The sequence below is a fragment of the Silene latifolia genome, chromosome 10 (assembly GCF_048544455.1).
Source record: "Silene latifolia isolate original U9 population chromosome 10, ASM4854445v1, whole genome shotgun sequence".
In the NCBI taxonomy this organism is placed as follows: domain Eukaryota; kingdom Viridiplantae; phylum Streptophyta; class Magnoliopsida; order Caryophyllales; family Caryophyllaceae; genus Silene; species Silene latifolia.
The window spans coordinates 64286497-64311408 of record NC_133535.1 but is presented as its reverse complement, the minus strand read 5'-3'; the positions used below and the strand labels follow the sequence as shown (position 1 = coordinate 64311408).

At 34.8% G+C, this 24912-nt stretch overlaps 2 protein-coding genes and 1 long non-coding RNA gene across 3 annotated transcripts; 1 reads left to right on the top strand and 2 right to left on the bottom strand.

The window, feature by feature from the left end:
* Nucleotides 1–684: 684 nt before the first annotated feature.
* On the top strand, nucleotides 685–9681 carry LOC141605662 (dolichyl-diphosphooligosaccharide--protein glycosyltransferase subunit STT3B). The gene is made up of 6 exons (XM_074424537.1): nucleotides 685–2021; nucleotides 2335–2871; nucleotides 3861–4315; nucleotides 4488–4610; nucleotides 5903–5962; nucleotides 9243–9681. The coding sequence occupies exons 1-6, from the start codon at nucleotides 1083–1085 to the stop codon at nucleotides 9370–9372; spliced, it is 2244 nt and encodes a 747-aa protein (XP_074280638.1). The 5' UTR covers nucleotides 685–1082; the 3' UTR covers nucleotides 9373–9681.
* Nucleotides 9682–15183: 5502 nt separating this feature from the next.
* LOC141609014 (uncharacterized) lies at nucleotides 15184–18117 on the bottom strand. The gene is made up of 4 exons (XR_012527135.1): nucleotides 17615–18117; nucleotides 17257–17346; nucleotides 16631–16854; nucleotides 15184–15729 (listed from the first exon to the last, which is right to left on the bottom strand). It is a non-coding gene; the product is annotated as an uncharacterized LOC141609014 (long non-coding RNA).
* A 4107-nt stretch (nucleotides 18118–22224) lies between these two features.
* Nucleotides 22225–24516, bottom strand: LOC141605660 (large ribosomal subunit protein uL4-like). The gene is made up of 2 exons (XM_074424536.1): nucleotides 23264–24516; nucleotides 22225–22474 (listed from the first exon to the last, which is right to left on the bottom strand). Exons 1-2 carry the CDS (start codon nucleotides 24374–24376, stop codon nucleotides 22361–22363), a joined length of 1227 nt encoding a protein of 408 aa, XP_074280637.1. The 5' UTR covers nucleotides 24377–24516; the 3' UTR covers nucleotides 22225–22360.
* Nucleotides 24517–24912: the final 396 nt, after the last annotated feature.

Sequence of the window (24912 nt, the reverse complement as noted above, 5' to 3'; positions counted from 1 at the left end):
GTGTGGGACGCTCGCTTCTGTATTCATCTCATTCCTTATTTACTTGGGCGCACTGTGTTTTCAAAAGTTTTCTGTCGAAACGGCTCCTATTTCAATCCGTGTTAGAGCTTTTACCGATTAAGAATAAGAAGAAGCCACGTTTTGAAGAGACCCATAAGGCAGAACCTAGGGATTGAACTCTAGACCTAACAATAATATACCAACAACATATCCATTGAACCACTTGTACTTATTGCTCATGCAATTATTAGAATACAATATATCCCATAATAAGTGGCGTACAAAATAAATTAAGTGAAATCTAAAGCATTTTGGAGAAAAAAATCAACGTAAAATATTATTTATTAAAAAAAATATCGATCTAACCAATTAATTTGCCATTTTATTTTACTTTTTACGACATTATTTTAGAGAAAAAAGTTCCAAAATATTAAAATGTTTTTTAAGATAAAAATAATGCATCAAAAAAAAATTTGGTGCCCCCCTTATACAAAATTCCTGCGTCCGGTGTCCGCCCCTGATAGAGGATATTATCGCTTTGAGTCATAGTTTTTAGTCTATTATTTGGTCGCATACAAATCGTATTAATAATTGTGTTGCTCATGCTTTAGCGCATATTGTTTCTAGAGTTACTCGTAGAGTTATTTGTGCAGATGGGTTACCGCCTTCTAGGAATGTTGTTGTATTATTTGATCGGTTATTAATTGAGTAATGTTTTCGGTTTTTGTTTTTCTCAAAAAAAAAAACAAATAACTCACGAGTCACGAGTCACGAGTCACGAGTGACGACCTACTATTGAGACAAAAACCCTCAATGCTGACTTTTATACTGGGTCCCCAACTAAAAATGTCACTGTGGTGAACTGGGTAATCTAGGATATACACTTTGGATTCATATACAATTCCCCTCATCGTACTGCTACTAGTACTAGGGTTTTTCTTCATCCATTGATTTCCCCCCAGTTTGCAAATCCATGGAAAACCCATCATAACAACGATTTCCCAAATCCCATCCATAGAAAAAAAACACACTGAAATACCCATTTCCGCCATTACTGTAGTCCATCATCATCATCAACACAAATGGTGAGCAACAAAGTAGAAGCATCATCATCACCATCATCATCATCAGCAGCAAAAACCCAAGATCCCAAATCTCAAATGTCAGATCCAACATTTCCTACTTCATCAAATCTGTTGAAATCCCTGAAACTCAAAACAAAACAACAAGAATTCTTAATCAGGGTTACAATCCTCTGCCTTGTTTACATATTGGCTTTCATTACTCGTCTCTTCAGTGTCCTCCGTTATGAGTCCATGATCCATGAGTTCGACCCGTATTTCAACTACAGAACCACCCTTTACTTAACTGAAAAGGGTTTTTATGAATTCTGGAATTGGTTTGATTCTGAAAGTTGGTACCCTCTTGGTAGAATCATTGGTGGTACTCTTTACCCTGGCCTTATGGTTACAGCAGCTCTCATTTATTGGGGTTTAAGAATGCTCAGTTTCGCCGTTCATATCCGCGAAGTTTGTGTTCTCACTGCACCTTTCTTTGCGTCTAATACTACCGTTGTTGCATACTTCTTTGGTAAAGAGATATGGGACACTGGGGCTGGTCTTGTTGCTGCGGCATTGATCGCCATTTGTCCCGGTTATATCTCGAGATCAGTAGCTGGGTCTTATGATAATGAAGGGGTGGCTATATTTGCTTTGCTCTTGACTTTTTACCTGTTTGTTAAGGCTGTTAATACCGGTTCGCTGGCTTGGTCGCTGGCGTCTGCTTTCGGCTACTTTTATATGGTTTCTGCTTGGGGAGGGTATGTGTTTATCATCAATTTGATCCCCTTGTATGTGTTGGTTTTGTTGATCACTGGCCGATACTCCATGAGGCTGTACATTGCCTATAATTGTATGTATGTGCTGGGAATGTTGCTGGCTATGCAAATTCGGTTTGTTGGATTTCAACATGTTCAGTCTGGTGAACATATGGCTGCTATGGGTGTGTTTTTCTTGATCCAGGTAGTGTTTTTTCTTGTATAATTATGTTTTTTAGGTGCACAGATACTATTTGGTCTTTCATCGGAGAAATATGAACGATCATGGCACTGGTTATGCATATGCTTGAATGATTGTTTGTCATTTGTTTTTGCAAAGTTGCTGAATTGTATTTCCAAAGTCTATGTTACTTCACGTACCTGTGTCTTGCCTCTCCGACATGAGTATGACACTGTGCACGCACTCGTGTTGGATGGATGCTTCTAATCAAGTGTTCAACATAGATCAAAATTGCATTCTTGGCTAACAATTATATAATTCAAAATTGTATGTTCAGGTGTTCTACTTTTTGGACTGGGTGAAGTATCTGTTAAGTGATACCAAACTATTCCAGACATTTTTGAGGATCACAGTCACCTCAGCGGTTACATTGGGGGTTGTTGCTCTAGGAGTTGGTAGTGCCTCTGGCTACATATCTCCATGGACAGGCCGATTTTACTCCCTCTTGGATCCGACATATGCAAAGGATCATATTCCAATTATTGCTTCAGTTTCTGAGCATCAGCCTACTGCTTGGTCGTCATTTATGTTTGATTTTCATATCCTGCTTTTCCTCTTCCCGGCTGGTTTATACTTCTGCTTCAAGCGGTTGTCAGATGCCACCATATTTATTGTTATGTATGGTTTGACTAGCATGTATTTTGCCGGTGTGATGGTTCGCCTGATATTAGTTGCTACCCCTGCTGTATGCCTTATAAGCGCTATTGCAGTTTCTTCAACTATGAAGAATTTGACTTCATTGCTAAGAAGTAAAAGCAAGGTTGTCCATTCTGGTTCCAGTAAAGGAAGTGCAAGTGGGAAGGCATCTTCTAAGGTGAGTTTAGTTACTGAATTTCAGGTTGCTTTTTAAGATGTGTTTTGCTTCTCTATCCCTCTCCGATGTTTAATTTATGGCTTAGGTGTCTGTAAGACATCTATTATTAGTGCAACATGTTTGATCCCCATTCAATTTGTCTAGTAGCTTGTTAGACACATAGTTACCTAATTCTAAATATGTAACATCCATTTTGCAAAATGCTTTTAATAGATTAGCTTGGGTATTTATTGTAAATAGGCGCCATAATGAATATGCTCGAACCTATTGATTCGCAATTTGCCGGGGGTTAACAGGTAACTCAGGTTAGCCTATTGGGTTAGATGGATTTGGAGAGGAGAATGGAGGTTCCATTTTCTCTCGTACAAGCCCAATTAAAATCCTTCTAACTACGAAATATTTAGTGGACTAGATGTATTTGGAGGGGAGGGTAGGGAAATGGAGCTTTCATTTTCCCTCATATAAGCCCCTTTAAAATCCTTCCAACTGCGAAATATTTGGAAGGAAAATGGCATTGCTCCATTGCTCTTCAATTTCCCCTTCAATTTTTATCAACCAAGGGGCTAGTCTTATATAGTCGCATCTAGCACGGACCATATTGGCCATATTTATATATGGTTCAGCATTGTTCCTCTTTCATGACTCCATCGATAAGACTCGTATGGAGGCTCCAGCAGGCTGCAGCAAAACTCAACTAACAGTCCTTCCACTAATTGTGATGTGATATTCATATCTTACTTCTGCTTTGTAGATAAATAGAAGAGAAGCAAGTTCTTGGTTCACATCATGTTTATCACAGCAACATTTTCTTGTCATGACCAAATACACCCGTCATCTTTAAAAGCTATCGTCTTATTTCTTATAATACTCATCTTGTAGCTTGAATTTTTCTAAATTACTAATGTTTCTTTGTTAAAAAGTATTGCTTTTCAGAAATTATGTTTGTGGAAGAACTTTTCATTTATCTCTTCTTTCTGACGTTAAAACAGGCTGCAGTTGATCAGTCACTTCCCTCCCAAAGAAATGTTGCGATCGCATTGCTTGTGGGTGCGCTTTATATGCTCAGCAGATACGTTATCCATTGTACATGGGTAACGTCTGAGGCTTATTCTTCTCCATCAATTGTTTTGGCTGCTAGGGGTGCTTATGGGAACCGGGTGATCTTTGATGATTACCGAGAGGCATATTATTGGCTTCGGCAAAATACTCCTTCAGATGCGAAAATAATGTCTTGGTGGGATTATGGTTATCAGATAACTGCCATGGGAAACAGGACAGTCATTGTGGACAATAACACTTGGAACAACACTCACATTGCAACAGTTGGACGAGCAATGTCCTCTTATGAAGACGAAGCATATGAGATTATGCAATCATTGGATGTGGATTATGTATTGGTTGTATTTGGCGGTGTAACCGGCTATTCGTCCGATGATATTAACAAGTAAGTTTTATTATGCTTTTATTGTCGTTTGACTATTTTAAAAATATTTTATCCCTGTTGGGGTTTTTTTAAATATGTATGTCGTATTTCCTGATTCTAGTTAGCTTAAGATAGGCTTGTCTGTTTTGTTGCCATTCGTTTTCCTATCTAATTGTTATATTCTGGTTCTCAGATTCTTATGGATGGTAAGAATTGGTGGTGGTGTTTTCCCTGTCATTAAGGAGCCGGATTATCTTGTTAATGGAGAGTATCGCGTTGACAAAGGGGCTGCACCAAAGATGTTAAATTGTCTCATGTAAGTTTTCATAAGCTGTTATTGAATCACCATTTTAATTAATTGTTCTGTCTAAACCCAATTGACGGATGTCTGATGAACTCTATTAAGAAACTTTCGTGGGTTTATCTAGCAGAGCTCCCTGAAGCATGCTTGATTTATACACCCTTTGTCCCAATCATTTGTTTGCCTTTGCCTTGTTTAATTCTTTGTGAGGGGTATTATAATCAAAGGCAGACAAATGATTGGGACGGAGGGACTAGTTGTTTGTCATAATATCATTGCTCTTCCAGTTTTTGTTTGGGTTGGGATGAATGGAAGGTGACATAACTACGTATCCATTAAGAGCAAGTGATATTTCTTACTTTCGTATTCACTATATAACTTCCATCCCATATATATTGTATGGCGAAATCTCGCGTTTGGTAAAAAAAATGAAATCTTTACTGCCCAAAGATTGGATTACTTGATAAGGACCTGTGTAGTAATATACTACTTAAATGTTAGCTTAATACTCTGTATTTGGATACTAAAAAGTAAAAAGGCAGAGCACACAAAAAAATGATGAAATCATTTTTCCTGGTCAAAATTGTGACAGTTTTCTCTTCAAATTTTTCCTTTATTGGAGTGAATTTAATTTCCCTTGTAGGAGGGAGGTGGAGGATGTATTTTCATTCCTCTCGAACCTCTGTTACTCCATTTCGTTAACCAAACAAAGAAAATTCTCTCTCTCCCTTGCCCTCTCTTTCCTTTCCCCCCAAATCTCTCCATCCAAATAGAAGGTTAGCGTTCAAGAACCCTCCTGTTCTGCGGCAGTTGTTAATATTCTTTTGTATCTTGTAAATCTCAGTTGTCCTAGAAGTCATTTGATGTGATTGTGTTTTATAATTTCTTCTATTCGTATAATTTTCACTTTCTTTGGCTAGTTATATACTCCCTCCGTCCTATTTATCTGTTTACCTTTGATTAAAGTAACCATCACAAAAAAATATAAAAGGTAAACAAATGATTGGGACGGACTGAGTAGTTATTTCTCTTTTTTAGGTTAACCTTTAGTTTAATGTCTATAGTTCAGTTGAGGTAACTTTTCTTATATCAATAATAATGATTGTCGAAGACCGTCTTATAACTCTTATTGTGTGAGATGGTCGTTTTATATATAAAAAAGCTCATTTATTGATTGTAATAAATATGTGTTGAACTTTGAAAAGACCATCTCACACGCTTAGACTGTCTTATTCTATAATTTGTATTTTTATATAGCAGGGTGATGCAAGGTTATATGTTCTAATGCTATCTATATGTAAATTTAGGTACAAATTATGTTATTATCGATTCGGGGAGCTGCGTACTGAATATAACAAGCCTTCAGGGTAAGTTCAGCTGTCAACATATCTACTTTAACTATTCGTAAATGGTTTCATTTCATGGTTTACTATTTTGATATAGTTTCAGTTTACATTGAAGAGAAGGCATAGAGTTTGTACTTTGTAAAGCAGTTACCCAGTGAGGTTTACTAAATTAGAGTAGCTACATGTCTAAAAGTAGAATGGTAATCTGATGCAAAATAAATACAAGAAATAGGTACTTCCTCTAGGCTCCATCCCATTATATTGTCTCCTTTTCCCTTCCAGTTTATCCTAGATTAATTATCCTTCTACATTTTAGTGAGGAAAAAAGTTAATATCCAATATTGCCCCTATTTACTCCCTCATATCCAATCCATTCTACCCATTGTCCTTATTTGGACAATCCAATCCAATCAAATCCAATCCATTTGGACCCGGTGTCCTAATTTGGACAATCCAATCCATTATGCCCTTTTTTTTTTTTTTTTTTTTTTTTGACAAAAATTTTGAGCATCCATTTGAATACTACAAACATTGGTCTACCGTTACTAAACCAATTAACAATTAATTTACTTACAACAACATTGCCCCAGTGCCTCAATGCCTCCCGCAAATGGCAGGGTGGGGGGGGGGGGGTGTTTCGGTTGTACGTAGTCTTACCCTTGTGTTAGCAATACAAAGAGAGCGTTTTGGGAATTACCTAAGATGAAGATGAAAATTGCATCGAGAATTGCATCGAATGACTGATACTTCACAAGAGAAAGAAGTGCAACCACTTTAGTGAACCATTTTGCTTTATTCTATCATAATCCAGAACCAAGGAGTAATGAGTCTTTGCCTTCATTGGAAATGGAATGAATTAATTTACTTCCAACATCTAAAAATTAATCACGCCCATACTTCTCGTTCCCAATACTCATTCCCTTCTCAATCACATCAAACACCCAACTTCTCACACTCTCCACCACCATATCAGATCTCCTGCCATCTCTTACCGACACCAGCAACCCCACACTCTCATTCGCCACTTTTGTTTTGTCATTTATCACCTCGTTCAACAACCTCACACATCACGGAACCTCCTTTAAACTCATCTCTTGCCCACCTTTCACCACCGTCGGAACACCTCACATTGGCGTCAATATATCCCTGCACATATCAGTCCTCTTTTTGCATTTTTGTTTTCATTTACTGTAAAATTGAGGTCTGAAAGTTCAGGTTACATGTTAGATCTACAAAAATGTAGTGAGAATCCTTCGAAAATAAGTTTAGCATAGTTAGTGTCGGTGAAAATTGAACCGTTGGCCAAATTTTTAGGCAGGATGGTGATGGTTGGTGCTGGAGACTTGCTGGCAGTTGACTTAGTCTGGCAGGAAAGGGGTGGCGATGAGCTGGGAAAGAAAGTTCAATGAGTTAATAAAAATCTTAAAACTTTAAAGTGTAAGGGTATATGTGACTTTTTACCTTAGTTTAAAAAAGCGCGTTTTAGGCGCGCCTTTTAGACAAGGCTCACCTAACAAGGCTAATTAGTACCCACTTTCCATAACTTTTAGACAAGCTCACCATTTCTTTTCCCCATAATTCCTAACTTTACTCCTTGACATGTTAGCCAACTTAAAAACTCCCCAAAAGGCTATTGTTGCCCAAAAATTTATTTGGAAATTACAAACTTGTTATCAAAATTAGGGCACCTCGGTCCCTTGGCGCCTTGGGCATTTTCTAGCTAAGCTTTTTACCATAGTGAAGTGGCTTTTCTTAAAACTTTTGTTCAAGCCCATGGTAGAATGGATTGGATTGGAGGGAGTAACTACTAGTCTACTACTACTTCCATCACAATAAATGGTCCCCTTTTTCTTTTTTGGTAAGGGGTAAAGTTGTTAGTTTTTCAGTTTTCTTAAAACAGCCCGAAAAAGAAAGTACGACGATATGAATGGGATAGGAGTGTTTTGGTGGCTGTTGATTTCGGTTGCTTTTTTATCGTTCCCTTTCATGTTTTCAACCAAACAAGTTAGGTAATCAAAGGGTATCTTTTCTTTTTCCCTTGTACCCTTATTTTGATTCTTTTCCCCCCGTCATAAAGCAAACCCCCCTAACTTTCATGTGGAAGTAATTGTTTCCTCTCCACCCTTCATTTTCCCTTCACCACCATCACTTCCCTCCTTTTCTCCTTTGTTTTGATCTTAAGTGCTCCGTAACATTTGCTGCAATTGAAGGGAGACCTAAGGATAAAACACTTTCAAACAAGATGGGAAATATGGTCGAACATACTGCACTAAAACATCGTCAGCATGGGGCACCTACATGCAATTTCCCATATGCTTGTGTTGTAGCCCACAAATTTATTTCAGAAAGTTTATTTATTTAAGGATATGCCACAATGTCGTCACAGTGGCCCAAGTGTCAAATTGAATCTTGCAATGAAAACATGAGACCTAGAATCAGAACCACTCCTGGTTCTGGAAGAAAAAATGAGGGGTAATGCAGTTCCAAGGAGAGGACATTAAGGATTAGCATTAGTACTCCGTATTAGTTATTCTTGTTGGTACAGCTTGCACCGTATGAAGAACTGATTTCGAATATCATTCATAATTGCAAATGTGAACTCTAATACTAAAGCCTTGTGAAAGTGTCCCATACTATTAACGCTTTATATAGTGTTCCTATTTGAGGGAAAATCTCAATCAACCCCAGGAAATGATGAGTGATAAATGTGCCTATAGCCTTCTCGCATGTTTAGTTAATTTACTTCAGGATAGGCAAATTGACGTATCCAGTGATTCTGGTGTCTGAACCATTTCTGGCTAATGCTACAACTACTTCCTGATTAATCAATATGCCTCAGTTTTGCTTGTCTGCAACAGGCTTATGATGTAAAGTTACTTTATAGTACACTTTAAAAGTTGGTGCCAGTGTAGCTTAATATTTGCTGAGTCAAATCATACAAACTGAAGTCAATGTGGCGCTTATGGGGCTCTATAAATCCCAATAGTGCCCTTGTACCATGGACATACTTGTTAAAGTAATGATCGGATGGAGTCATGGAGGAAAGGGAGGGAAAACATATTCGTTGTTTGTTTAACATATGAAAGATTTGAATGGAAAATGATATTGCTCCATTCATCTTTCCCCCTTCGCTCTTCCCTCTTTTTGTATCCAAACAAAGGGTTAACTTTATCTGCTTGGACAATGACCACCGAGAAACACTTGCTAAAGCTGCCATTGTTTTTCTGATTTTCTGTGTATTTTTGGTTTACTGGTACTATCTTTTATTCAAATTTGATATGGATGGCTTTCACTATGGCAGTTATGATCGTGCAAGGGGAGTCGAAATCGGGAACAAGGATGTGAAGCTTGAGTATGTGGAAGAAGCATTTACAACATCAAATTGGATAGTTAGGATATACAAAGTTAAACCACCTAAAAACAGGTCATGAATTCTCGACACTATTCCCCTGGAATGAAACTCCCAGGAGCTGAAAGGTAAAACCTAGGGAACAGAAATAGAGATGTTCAACGCTATGCGATTGTTCTCTCTTTCACATTTGATGAGAAGTAGAGAGGCCCTTGTTTCTCTTAGTTTAGCTCTGTTGTTAGTTCATTTCTTAAGTGAGTTGCGCGAATGCTTTGATGAAGATAGGTTGAGTACTCTTTTGCAGCAGTGTATGACAAAAGTTCATCTCGTTTTTGCCGCATGATATTATTGACGAACTTTTTGAATGACTGATACATTTTGTTGTTGAAAATAGATCTTGGAATCTTTAGATAGGTATATGAAAATTCATGGTCACATATCCAGCTTGCAACACAACATTGTAACGACTTTTTACCCCCTTTTTTCTATCCATCCAACCAAAGCTTTTCATGGTTTCATTCAAACTATTTGGAACCCTTAGGATTGAGTTACGTCTTTAACGACTTTACTAAAATTACACATTTCAACACTGTCAAAACTATAAACTCATTACTTGAGTAGGTCTTCTAAGATACTATCTAACAATGAATTTATTGTGAGACGGTTTTATAATTTAAAGTAAAAATAGTACCGCTGCTAGTTAATGAAAAGTGATTCTGGTCAGCATGTTAAAGTTTTTTTTTTTGTTTTTTTCTTCCAAAAAGGAAGTAACAGTGGGCCCCTATGTAAATACAATTTTCTTCAATTAGTCTCTCTTGTGGGCCAAATCAGTACCATATTGAGTGATATGGATACTAGTGGGACATGTCTACCTATTATTTAATTGATTGAATTGTTGGAAAAGCAAAAAAAAAAAATAATAAACAAAGGGGGAGCTCCCCATATTTCGTCTGCTGTCAGTGAAATAATAATACAAACCTCACCTTCTCTCATCACTCTCACATCACTTTTTATATTTTTAATCACTCTCTCATCATCTCTAGCCATCAGCAACAATAATTGTTGTTTTTCCATTTGAATCGCCATTTTAGCATCTAAATCTCCGTCATCATCTTGATCTATTCAAATTTTGAACATTCGATGGGTAAGAAACAAATGGCGAGGAGGACACCCCCGAAGAAAAATATGGAAGGTATGATATTATTACATTTGTTGAATGTTGTTTAATGTTGAATGCTGTGTCAGGTAACATTAGGTAAAAAATATGGTGTTTATTGTTAAATGTTGTTGATGAACCATGCATGCATGAGTAGATTTAATAAATGGAGTTGTTGACCATGTTGATCTTTATTTACTAAAGAATTGTGACATTAATGAAATTAAAATGGGTAAAAAAAGGTCAGATTTGGTGTTAGTGTTGTCTAGGTTGCAATAATGTCAGGTGAAGTCAGGTTTTGTTAAGAAATTATTTTGGTGCATAAAATTGATTGTATTAATGTATGCTTGCATTGAGTAATATTTGCGTGTTGAATAAAAACTGTCAGATAAGATGAACATTGTCATATTAGGCTGTTTTGTCAGGTTTGTTGAGATTAGGGTTATTGAATTTGTTTTTGTTGGTCAAGTGAATTAATTACACTTTTTATTGAGTAGTGGCGATGAGGAAGGCGATGAAGAAAGGGAAGACAGTGAAAAGGAAGGGGAAGTCAGTGGTGAGGAAGTATCGTAATCTGAAGATGTTAATTTGCAAGGTGCAGGCTTAATGGGTTATGCTGGAATGCAGGTGCGCTTGAAAAAGTGGTGAAAATGGCAGCTGCAATGGGTGGAAAAAAGAAGATCAAGGAACAGACAAGCACAGTAGATGGTAAGCAGAAATGTGACCATGTAATCTGAAAAATGTTCATAGGTTAAGTTACAAATGTGACCTTCTTATCAGCGTTTATTTTACCTCTGTTTGCGTGGTTAGACGTGAACTGAACAGGGTAACATCTAAGCTTAAGATGGTCACATATGTTGTCAAGTTTAAAATGTCACTACTTTGACCATTGTAGTTGTTATATGTAGGTATGTTTAAGTGACATCTATGATTCTTAAATGGTGACATGTATATTAATGGTGAATATGTGATCATGTTAATCATTTGATGTATCCATTTTTGGATGTGGTTGATTATAGGTCAAAGCATGTGAAAATGGCAACCATAATTAGGAAGTGTGATGACATTTGTTTGAGTGTTAGGATGTGACCATCTTAGTTGCTATATGTAGGTATGTTTAAGTGAGATGAACATTAAAGTAGTGTTATCAGATTAGTTTAATCTGGTGACATCTATGCTGTAAAATGGTGACATGTCTGTTAATAGTAAAAAAAAGTGACTATCTTTGTTAGCCGAGGTACCTATTTTAGGATGTGGTTAATTGAATATGAAAGCATTAAAAAAGGTAACAATATGTAGGAAGAATGATGACATATTTTATAGTTAAAAAATGTGACCATCTAAGTTGTAATATGTACATGTGTATAATTAAGATGAACATTATAGTATTGTCATAAGTTTAGTTTAATATGGTGACATCTATGCTCTAAAATGGTGACATGTTTGTTAGTCTAAAAATGTGGCCATCTTTGGTAGCTGATGACTGATGTACCTATTTGTTGATGTGGGTGAATTTATGTAAAAGCATTTAAAATGGTAACATTAAGTAGGAATAATGATGACATAGTTTTTAGTATCAAAATGTAATCACCTTAGTTGTAATATGTACATGTGTTTAGTTGAGTTTAATATTGAGTAATGTCATAAGCTTAGGTTAATATGGTGACTTCTCTTCGTCTAAAATGGTGACATGTTTGTTAGTCTAAAAGTATGGCTATCTTTGTTAGCTGATGTACCTATTTGTTGATGTGGCTGAATTTATGTGACAACATTTAAAATGGTAACATTAAGTGAAATAATGATGTCATAGTTTTTAGTATCAAAATGTAATCACCTTAGTTGTATTATGTACAGGTGTTTAATTGAGTTTAACATTAAATTAATGTAATAAGTTTAGGTTAATATGGTGACTTCTATTCGTCTAAACTGGTGACGTGTTTGTTAGTCTAAAAATGTGGTTATCTTTGTTAGCTGATGTACCTATTTGTTGATGTGGCTGAATTTATGAGAATTTAAAATGGTAACATTAAGTAGGAATAATGATGACATAGTTTTTAGTATCAAAATGTAATCACCTTAGTTGTAATATGTACAGGTGTTTAGTTGAGTTGAACATCAGAATAATGTAAAAAGCTTAAGTATCTATTCAATGATGTGGCTGATTAAATGAGAAAGCATCTATAAATAGTGCAATGAGTGTTATCCTAGCAATATCATAATATTATTTTGAAATGTGACCATATGTCTAACATTTTCATATTGATCCCGCAGAGATTAATATGCAACCCGAGGCGCTAAGGCCCTGTTCTTTCTGGCTTATTTTCACTCATTTTTCGGCTCGGCTCTATTATTGATTATTTCGATTGATTGATTTGATTCATTCCATTCGATTCGATTGATTGATTGACTCCATTCATTCGATTGATTGATTGATTGATTCGATTCGATTCGGCTCGATTCGATTTATTTCAGCTCCATTAAATAATAGTTATTATTAATTTTGTTAACAATAATACTATTTTTTTTAATATTAATATTATTTATATTTATTATTATTATAATTATAATTAATAATATTGTTAATAATTTATTTATTTATTATTATTACTATTACTATTATTATTATTATTATGATGATGATGATGATGATGATGAATATTATTATTAAAATGAATAGTAATGTTATTAATGTTAATGTTAATGTTATTGTTGTTGTTGTTGTTGTTGTTGATATTATTATTATTATTATTATTATTATTATTATTATTATTATTATTATTATTATTATTATTATTATTATTATTATTGTCGTTGTTATTGGTATTATTATTAAAATTCATAACATTTATTGGTATTACTATTAAAATTCATAACATTTATTCTTAATATTATTAATGAGGCACACCGAACCGACTTGACTCACTTGCCAATACAGGGTCTTACAAGTCAACACGCTTGCCAACATGGTTACAAATTCGCTTGGTACCCTACGAATCACAAATCGTTAAAAGTGAATTCTATCAAGTTGATTACTGAAAATACATGTAACACATTTTCTATAAGCGAATCGCGAATCGGTAAGGCGTATTCATAGCGAATATGGTAACCGTGCTTGCCAAACCATCATTTGAGGTACACATAAAACCTATAAATATCTCACTATTCACCAATCAATGGTAAAAACTTCTCACCAACAACTTCCTCTCTCTAGAAGTAAGACTACTTGAGCTACTACAAGAGAGCACAGAGACCTTAGCTTCAAGCAAGGTCCGATCATCCACCATTACCGTAAGGCATCGAGAAGGACCTTTTGCATACCCTCTGGGGCCTTTGTTACGCGTGAAAGATCCATCCGAAGAGAGCAAGCATAGGCTCGAGATGCCATATGAGAGTAGGGCGTTGACTCGACCTGAATTCGAGCAACGCTTACTTGAGTGTTTTTATTCTAAACAATTATTTTACTAATATCATTATTAATATGACCTTATTATTTATTATTGTTATTAAAAATATTATTAGTAGAAAAATATTATTTTTTCATTATTATAATTTATGATTATTCATATATAATATTATAATTTTTTTCTTATAAATATTAATTTTAGTATTACTATTATACTATGAATATTAATATATTATAGTTGATAATAACAATAATATTGAATACTATTATTATTATTATTAATATGATTATTTGATTCAATTCACTCAATTGACTTTATTGATTCGATTTATTCGGCTCTATTTCTATTGATTGATTGATTGATTCTTGATTCGATTCGATTGATTCGATTGATTCAGCTCCATTCGATTCGATTCGATTCGATTGATTGATTGGCTCCATTTGATTCGATCGGCTCGATTTGATTGATTCACTCCATTGATTGATTGATTGATTCAGATTCGGCTCGGCTCTAAAAAGCCAGAAAGAACAGGGCCTAAGAGTGGAAAAGACAAAGTCAACTGTTAACCCATCGGGTCACAAGGTTAATCTACCATTGGCCGTCGTCCAAAGTCTAGCAAGAAGAAATGAAACAGGGGCACAGTCCGTTTATTTAAGCGTCGGTCTATAGTAATTAAGACTGTTAGTTTGATCAAGGATGTGTTATTTTGGGTCACACTTTTTAGTCCCTCTTGATGTTAGGGAAACACTCCTTGTTTTGTAAGTATGAACAAATGTGGTCCTTTTTCTACTGAACAATTAAGGTCACATTCTGAACAATAATGTTGTGACATATGTAAACCAATATGGTCACATTGTTAGCAGTAAAGTAGTTACATTTTGAAGATGTTAAAAAATTTGACCATGTTATCAAGCACAGTTGTTATCGTGTTAAGTTCAAGTGAAAGCCTCAAACATAAGTACATATCATTCATAAGGCGGTCACATTTTCAACAAATACGAATATGTCACCATATTTAGTCAATTATGTTAATATGATAATATTGGTATATTTCTTAAACATAGCTACATCTCTTTAACAAGGTGGTCACATTGTCCTTAATGACATATATGTCAACATGTTTAGTCAATAATGTTTACATGCATATTAATAATATTGCTAGATTGATCAAGCAATCGAACATATCTTTGACCGTCAAATATAAGTGACCATGTTTAGTATCTTTTGTTTACATGTTAAGAATAATTTGTACATATCTTTGGTAAAGTGGTCACATTTTCTACAATCACTGATATGTCACCATGTTTAGTCTATTATATTCAGATGTTAAGAATAATTTAGAAAATAGATTTTTATAATCTTCCAGAAAAGCAAATGATTGGTACATTTCACTTCTAAATTAGCAAAAACATACAATCAAACATGGGCACATTAGTAAGCTAAAATGGTGACATTATCAACATTTCCTGTCATTTTGTGCAGTGATCATATTAGACGCGAGACAACGATGTACATTGAAGTCCCCCCTGACACAACCTCAGTCCCTTTCTTAGCCTTCTTTTTCGGCCCCATGTTCTTTTTTTTTTTCCGTTGGCTGCGACCCTTTGTTGTACAACGTAAGGGGTCAAGAATAGGAGGCACGATCACCTCTATGGTTGGTTGATCTTCCTCCATGTTGAGGTTAGAAAGTAACAATTGCACTTTTTCGTTATCCTTAATGAACAGTTTATCCACAACAGCTCTTGCGTCAGCAACATTCTGGCATTTTGTGATTAGATAAGTTTTGGAACGGAAAATCACCCTTTAATTTCCCAAAGTGAGATATGGCATTTTGTTGAATGTGCCACTAACATAGACGGTGTCTCGTTGCTGGATAAACCTGTGAACAAATGTTACCACCCGTAGTAGTCAATGTAACCATAATAATAATGCTTTATTGGTCTTAGCACAATATGACACAATGTAACCATGTTAACTTATATTGCTACATACTAAAGATGACAACATTTATGAAGCAATGTGGTGACATAATAAAATAAGACACAATGTAGCCATATTACCTTACAAAGCTAAACATTAACATGGAAACATTTATGTAGAAACATGGTAACATAAGACAATATCATGTAATGTAACTATGTTAGCTTACATTGCTACATACTAAAGATGACAACATTTATGTAGGAAGGTGGTGACATAATAAAATAAGACACAATGTAACCATATTACCTAACAAAGCTAAACACTAACATGGAAACATTTATGTAGAAACATGGTGACATAAGACAATATCATGTAATGTAACTATATTAGCTTACATTGCTACATACTAAAGATGACAACATTTATGTAGGAAGGTGGTGACATAATAAAATAAGACACAATGTAACCATATTGTCTTACAAAGCTAAACACTAATATGAAAACATTTATGGAGGAACATGGTGACATAAGACAATATCATGTAATTTAACCATGTTAGCTTGCAATGCTACACACTAATGTAACCATAACATTAGTACATTCCTCAGTTAAGGTGGTCACATTTGAAAAATCACTTATATGTCACCATGTTTAACCTAAGATGATATGGTGACAATTGTAAAGTCAGGTGGTCACAATTGAAAAAGGGTGTTTTGTTAAGAAATGATATCATCTTAGTCTGAAGTGTAACAATTTATTGGGTTTATATGAAGGTTAACGTGATAACATATATTAACAAACATGGTGACATGGTGGTTTTTGCATAATGTTGTCATATTAGTCAGACAATGTCAAACCTTTTCAATGGCATTTGCAATTGCTTGGTCTTGGTCAGTGAAAATTGAGACAGAACGGACATCCTCACCCATGGATTTGAGCGGCCTATCTTCCACGTCGGACCTACGAGATATAGATTTCTTGATACTGAATCCCACGAGTTGCGAATGTTTCTTCTACAAGCTGAAGATATGTTCCCATTTTGTAGCTTTTATTCCAAGTAATGAGCCTGAAACATCAGTACCTATGACAAGAACAACGAAATTTTAATCTTTGGTTAAAATGGTTACACTGAAGTCTAAAATGGTCACACTGAAGTCTAAAATGGTGACATATATGACTAATTGTAAAAACTTTTCAAAACGCATTTTTTTTACAGACGCGAGTAAATGAGGTGATTGTTAAACATCAATACATATGTCAGATTATGTTAAACCTTCATCTAAAATCTCATCAACAACACAACACAAAGGATATCAATCTGTGCAACAACAAAACCAACACAATTTTCCATCCAAATTACAATCTAAATTTGCCCTAAAATCTCATCATCAAAATCATCACAAAATATCATCAAGAAAGACACATTTGTTGCCATAAAATCTCATCAACAAAGACACACAATTTAAAAATAAATAATACAAACCTTTACTCATCAACATCGTCACGAATTCTTCGTCATTACCATCAAACAATACTCCAATGTCCTCATTTTTTTGCCATAACAACCCCAGATCTACACATGAAAATACAAAAATTCAAACTTTTTCGCATAAATCAAACAAAAACCCAATAAAGTTATCAATTTTGAGTAAAAAATAACATAAAGATTGAAATCTTTTAAATAAATAAAAAAACAACCCCAGATCTAGCTATCAAAACACTAAATATTCAAACTTTTTAACATAAATCAAACAAAAACCTAATAAAGTTATCAACTTTGAGTAACAAATGGCATAAAAATTGAAATTTTTTACATAAAAAAAAACACAGTAATCAATTACCATCAAGCAATCTACCATCATCGTTCTCGGCATCATCAATTTGCTCCTCTAAAATCGTCAAAGTAGTTGCCTCCTCTGCTATTTTTGAATTTTTTTTGGTGGATGTATTTGTGCAATTGCAGATGAAATTTTAGATGAAGATTTGAAAGAAAATTGGTGTTGTGTTGTTATTTTAGATACAAATGAAACTTACTAGAAAATGAAGTTTTAGGGTTTTAGAGAGAGAAAGTTTGATTTTTAAAAAACAAAATAAAACTAAGTAGAAGAAGAGAGAAGTTCGTAAAAACAAAAACAAAAAAAAAACAAAAAATGAAGAGGGAAGGACTGACGCCTCTTACCTAGGGAACCCAAGGGAAATTAAATATGATTTATGGTGTGATGTCAAGTCATCATCCAACTTGCATACCATTTGGAGAAAATTCGGCCCATTTCCTTCTCAAATAGTACTATCCGACCCGTCTTCAGCTTGTGACGGATACTCTCCGTCTTCAACGAGAATTTGTGTAATTTCTTTTTGTGTTTTATGGTGTTTACGCGCTAATTTGTTACTAATATGTTGATTATTATAAGTTTTTAATAATAAATTTCAAAAACTACACCACCATTTATATATAATACAATCGGTTACAACAAAAAGCGATTCACGTTATGAGAATTAAACGAGTATCACATTATGAGAATTATAATTTGCGTAGGTAGTAGCAACATGAAAAGCAATTTTAACTTCTCTATTATTACAAAATTGAAAACGATACTTACAAAATGTATATTATACTTTAACTTTATCTATAGTACTTCAAATGTGTACCAGTGATATAGTGTATCAATAGGAGTTGGTGAGAGTTGTTTTTGTTTTATTGTTTCACCTTAAATTTGGTATTTATATTATTAAAATTATTTTATTGTTTAACCGGCTTTATGTTAACGTATTACACTTATTATGATATGATTCCACATAAATTAATTCAATAAATTTTTTAAAGGCGAACATTTCCTTTTTAAGATTAAAATGAAATGGATAGTATCCTCCCACTTGCGTAGTTGCAGAGATGGGACAAGTTTTTATTGCGCTTTAAACATTTTGCTTTTATTAAAGCAAAATATCCCAATTGAATCTTTATGTATGTAACATTATTGTTCCTCTTATCTATGCAAAAAAGAATAAAATTTAATTGAATGTATTTTTCTTAGGTGAAAAATTGAAATATACGTATAAAATGAATTAAGTTGGGGTTATTCAAATTTAAGATTATTTCGTTATGATAAGGTATATTTGAGATTACTATAGAGTATGAGATATTAAAATTAATGGATACATCTTGCACTATAAGACAGTTTTATAGAAAATTTATCGAATAATTATATACTCCAAGTGATATCAGTCCCAAATTTAATACACAAATGTAAGTAAAAGGATCACTTTAAACACAAAGGGTTACAGAATAGTGATAGGGTCACTTTAAACACAAAAGGTTACAGAATAGTGATATCTCGCTATGTGAGAAACCATCTTTCTCAAATTTTTGGGACATAATATAAAGCGTAAAAATGTATCACAAAGTGATTTGGTTAAGCAGACTAGTTAGTGTGCCTATAATTTAGCGTCACTTCGCATTAGGACAAATCATTTGTTAGAGGAGGAATTAGGCTCTTAAAATCCACAAACTCGGGTTGTTTTGGGATTCGAATGCAATACTTTTTTTTTTTTTTTTTTTTTTTTTTTTTTTTTTTTTTTTTTTTTTTTTATGCTTGTTTGAGAAGTTAAAATTGAAATTGATATGATTTGAGACATTTCAAATTTTGGAAAACATTAACCCATTCCTTGACCACTTCCACCATCCTAATCATTTTTTTCTTCTCCACATTAATCAACCGACATTTTCATCCGCTAGATATAGCAACACATTATCGATGATCTGATATGCATAATTGATCGCCCACCATCTCTCCTCTCTCACCGTCGATTATCTACCACCAATTTCCCTTTATGTAGTGTTTGGAAATGCATAATTAATTTTATTTTTATGATTTCAATTTGTAGAAATCAAAATGTTTGTATTCAATCCAAATCCAATTTCAAAAACTCGTTTGGAGGTCACGTGGAATTCGATTTTGAATTTCAATTTCTCAATGGTCTTACCCATGGAATTGAAATTGGAAATATATGTGACTGTCATAATAAAAATATTGAAACAAAAGCATATCACAAAAAAAATGTAAATGAATACAAATATGGTAGAAAGTTGAGAGCCTAAAGTCAATTCAATTCCAATTTTAGATTCCATAACATATTATAGTAATTTGCTCATATTTTAAAGTAAAGAAAATCCAAGAATTCCATTATGCCCAGAGCTTGTCTGGAATCCATGGAATAATCAGGTGGTAAATTTTATTTGGGTGATAATTACTGGGAAAATTAATTACAGGGATAATGATTTCATTGATGATAGGTTTGACATATAAGAGTAATGATTACTCTCATACCAAACATGAAAAAATGCACCTCACATATCACTCCCCTACTCATTCCTCCTCTTTTACCCACAATCCAAGCAAACCCTCAGTAGTAACTTAATTATCATTTAAAAGCAACTACAAATTTAGGACTCCTTTTATCAAGAAATTCTGAAGGGAAATTTGCATTACAAATCATAAAATCAAGGGTTTTTTGATAGGGTTAATTGATAAGAATAATCCAACCTATTACCCTTCTGCTCAAAATAATCCCACCTAAGATTTATTCTAGAATAATCCCAACTTTTAATGGTATAAACTCAAAATAGTCTAGATGACTTACTACTTGTTTAACAGGTCAAATTTTTTGTACTGTACTTTGTAAATATATGACCAAACATAAAATTAACTTTTCTTCTTCTTCTCCATTAACTTTCACCATCCATCACCCCAACAACCACTCCGCCAGTCCGCCACCAGATCTGAGCGACAAACCCTCACCATCGGCAACCACCACCTCATCAGTCACCATTATGGCTTGCTGCGCAGTGACCTCCCTCACCTTTCGTACGAAAACCTCTACTTCCCTACATGATTACTATCACCAAACTACTCCGATTGAACCATCAAAACAACTGTCGCCATATCGGAATCGGAACTAATCACTTACCTTTCACCCACCATTGACAGAAAGTACCTCAATTATAAAGTAAACAAGATGATGGAATACAACGACTTGGAGATTCTTGACAACTTGCTCCTTTTTTTGTTATTGTAGTTGAATTTGGTTATAGTTTTGTTTGATTGAATATGTAACAATCTCTATCTCTGATGATGATAATCCAATTTTTATTTAGACTCACATAATTTTCAAAAAAGAACTGGGGATTTCAAGGGAATTATTTTTAGAGTTTCTCATACCCGATGAGGGGGGTATGAGATTAATACTCATGGGTATCACATTATAATAAACAAAAATGTGAAAATAAATATTATGACATTATAAATGAAATATTTTATATAATTATTTGATTAAATCTTTACTTTCATGATTTTATATGTTAAAGTTATTATTGAAGTACTCGATTTTACATATTTCAACTTTAACTTAGTTCCAAACTCATACCCGTGCGCGAAACAAACACCCCCTAAATGGGTTTATACAACTTTTGCATCATCAACTAAAAGCTATCAACTTTTTAGAAAGAAACCAATTAAATTAGTCAAATCTTTGTAATCAAACATGTTTAAAGTGATAATAAAAACAAAAGTTTAATTAAACAAATCAATGGAACAACTTTCAATAAAATTAAAAATTCAAAAATTAGAGTTTATGAAATCTAATACACACTTCAATCATGCAATCTAATAAAAAAATAACTCGGGAAATCATTGAACTTTCTAACATGTCTGCTACTAAGTTAAAGGAAAATTAAGAATAAAAAGTGAGGAAGGATGGATAACAATCTTGAGAATGAGTAGAAAATGTCGACAGAGGGTTTTTCCAGGTAAATCAAGTAAATGATGAAGGTAAATTTTATTAGGTTAAATTCTTCAAATGAGTAGACTAATTTGATAAAGGATAGTGATGAAGTTGAAAAGTGGAGTGATGAAGGTGAATTTGATAGGGTACGAGTGATAAGTTGAAAAGTTAGGTTAAATGTGTTTTATGACTTGGGTAAAAAAGGGGCATTTTAGTTTTTTCAAGTGAAAAATTGGGATTCGGTGTTAATTGGAATTAGGCTTCAAGTGTTAATTGGTATTGATTTTTTTACCACCTCTAGTAGCAGTTGCCAAAAAAACAATAAAATCAAAGGTAAAGCAATAATTTGAAGGGAGGGACGAAGGCAGAAATTTGAAGGAAGGGACGAAGGCAGAATACATGTTTTTGTGATGCTGGAAAGATAACGGCCAACTTATAGCTTGTTGAAAAATAAAGAAGCCTTGTAGCAGGAAAATAACTCATTATCGTGGCAAGTATTTTAGCAATGCTGATGAAGCTGCTAAAATGATGCAATCATTGTTTGTGGTACATCGTGGGAGATCAAGTGATTGGATGTTGGTGCTAGGTATCAAGGGCTAAAAGCTGGGTTTGATACAATGATCAAAGTGCACGGCCAGGCAAAACAAAGACAATCCCAGACTCACGGGAACGGTGAAGCAATAAGAGAGTATAATCCATTCAAAAAGCGTTGTTACCAAAGACAGATACAAAATTTGGAAAGTAAGATAAATCTAGTTCTCATGTTTTCAAAATTCACCTAGACAAAATGAAAGTGTATAAAAGCCAAATTACTGTGATACGCCGAGCCACTTTGTGAAGTTCTCAAACTCAGTGTAGTCAGAATCTGAGATCATAGTCTTGTAGAACGACCTTCCAGAAGCCTTGATAGTAGAAAGCTCCTCCTGCATTGGATTAGAAGACAAGCCAACAAGACAGTAATCAGCACAGCACAACCAAGAGACGATATTGCTAAACATTATACACTAATAGAATTCCACAAGCTCATATAGCAAGATTAAGTATTATGTCGGAACTCAGCTAACACAAACTTCAAGGGATTCAAAAATGAATAACCTTCTACATCACCATGATATTATATAGCACCATTTCAAAACAGGTTCAAAAAACTATTACTACATTATGGAGTATATGCTGCCTTTACAGCATAACAACCAAATCCTGAGAAAGAAGACAAATTTTGAGATGGAAGTATGATACTGACCTAGTGTCAGGTGCAAGAGTAACCCTTAAATTGCAACAATTGCAATTTGCAAGTTATAATGTATATAAAATTTTTTTAGATCAATCCATTAACACAATGGTATCTAGCCACAACAGTAATCAAATCTTCATAAAAAAATGATAATTCAACTTGACTTAGAACCGCTACAAGATCATTTCTAGCTACTGTCTTCATCCCAATAATTTGTTTGCTTTTTTTTTAAAAAAAATTCTTTGTATGGGGTATCGTAATTAAAAAAAGGCAAAAAAAAAAAAAAAAAAAAAAAAAAGAGCAAACAAATGATTGGGACAAAGGGAGTATTATATACAATATCAGTAATTGCAGAATTCACCATTAACATTGTGACCTATCAAAAATATAAGAGTATTAAATTAAAATAAATACTTTCAGTGAAAGCACAAATAATAATAAAAAATAAATACTTTGAGTGAAAGAATGTATGCATTACCTTGGAGAGAGTAGACCTCTTGTTATTAACGTTATTAGCCTTATCAGCAACCCTCTGGTTCTCAGCAATTAAAGCCATTCTCTTAGCAGCCTTAGCATACGGGTTCAACTTCAACATCACATTCAAGTTCTTAAGAGGATTCTTCTTCAAAACAGCCCTGTTAACACCCTTCTTCGTCGGCCTCACCACAGACTGAATCTCATCCGAATTAATAATCCTATTCAAATCCCCATTCAACATCTTAGCCCTCGGCAACAAATACTTGTTCTTCTTCTCGCTCACCTTATCAAACCCGCCAAAGATCGAGTCCAGCTTGTCAAACGCACCCTTGGTCCAAACCACGAACCTCCCAAGGTGACCCCCGGGTGCTAGCTTCAGCAGACTTAGCCTGTCCACGTGGCATATATCAACACCTGGGATGTTTCTAAACGCCTTGACGAGCTTCGCCCCCTCGGTCGCATACACAATGAGTGGGCCCTTGCGAGAAATGTATCGCCTGTTCCTCATCTTACCCTTTCCAGGACGGATACCGACGCTGGCTTTCGCCTTCTCCACGTCAGCAATTGCGCCGATCTTCTCCAAGACCTTCATGGCAGCAGAAGTCTTCTCAATGGACTCGATGGAGTCGGAGACGACGAGAGGGAGTTCAGGGACAGTATCAATCTTGTGACCGCGGGCAGTGACAAGAGAAGGAATAGCAGAAGCCGCAACAGCGGAGACAACAGCATAACGCTTCTGGTTAACAGGGATCTTACGGTGCCATCTACGCCAGATCTCAGTAGGGGCAAACATGCGACCGCCACGACACATGTTACCGAAGGCACCCTGACCGGCACGGTGGGTACCACCACCAGGGACACGTGGGATACGAGAGACAGCACGACCGGTACCCCAGGATTCGGCGGAGGTTTGATGACCGGCTTTCCGAGAGACGGCGTAAGGTTGACGGGAGTTCTTAGAGATGTTAGAGTGAACGTAGTTAACAACGTCAGGACGGATGGGAGCCTTCATCACCTCTGGAAGGGCTGATGTGTTGCTTCCATCGGTGGACATGTCTGAATCAAGGGGTTGAACTGAGACTAGAGGCCTCACGGCTGCTGTTGTTGATGACATTTTTGCTGCAAGGAGGCGGAATCAAGTGAGGGAATGAATGGGACTGCTAGGGTTTCAGGGAAATGAACGAATATGGGTTATTTATATCACGGTTGTTCTGTCTTAGGTTTATTATATGGGTTTTATGGATCTATGGCTTCGGATGTTTCCAGTTTCAATGGGCCTTTTTGTATATTATTAATCCAGCAATTCTCCTATAGGACCGTCTTATATTATAGGACTGGCCCAAAACGCGAGAAGTCGTTAGCAAAAAAATTAAATCATATCATATATCATATCATATATATTATATTAAAGCTAAAACCGGGTGCCTCTTTGGTTGCCACGTGTCATAGTTATTATTGACTGCCACGTGTCGTTTCTATAAAAAAAACAAATTAAATATTAATGCAAAATCTCATAATATTAGGTGACATGGTCTAATTAAGGTCAGTAAACACGTTTGACTAAATTTCTCTTCATTTATCCAAAATACTTGGCTATATTTACGTAACTTCATTCATGTTTGATCGAGAATTATTATTCTTGAATATATT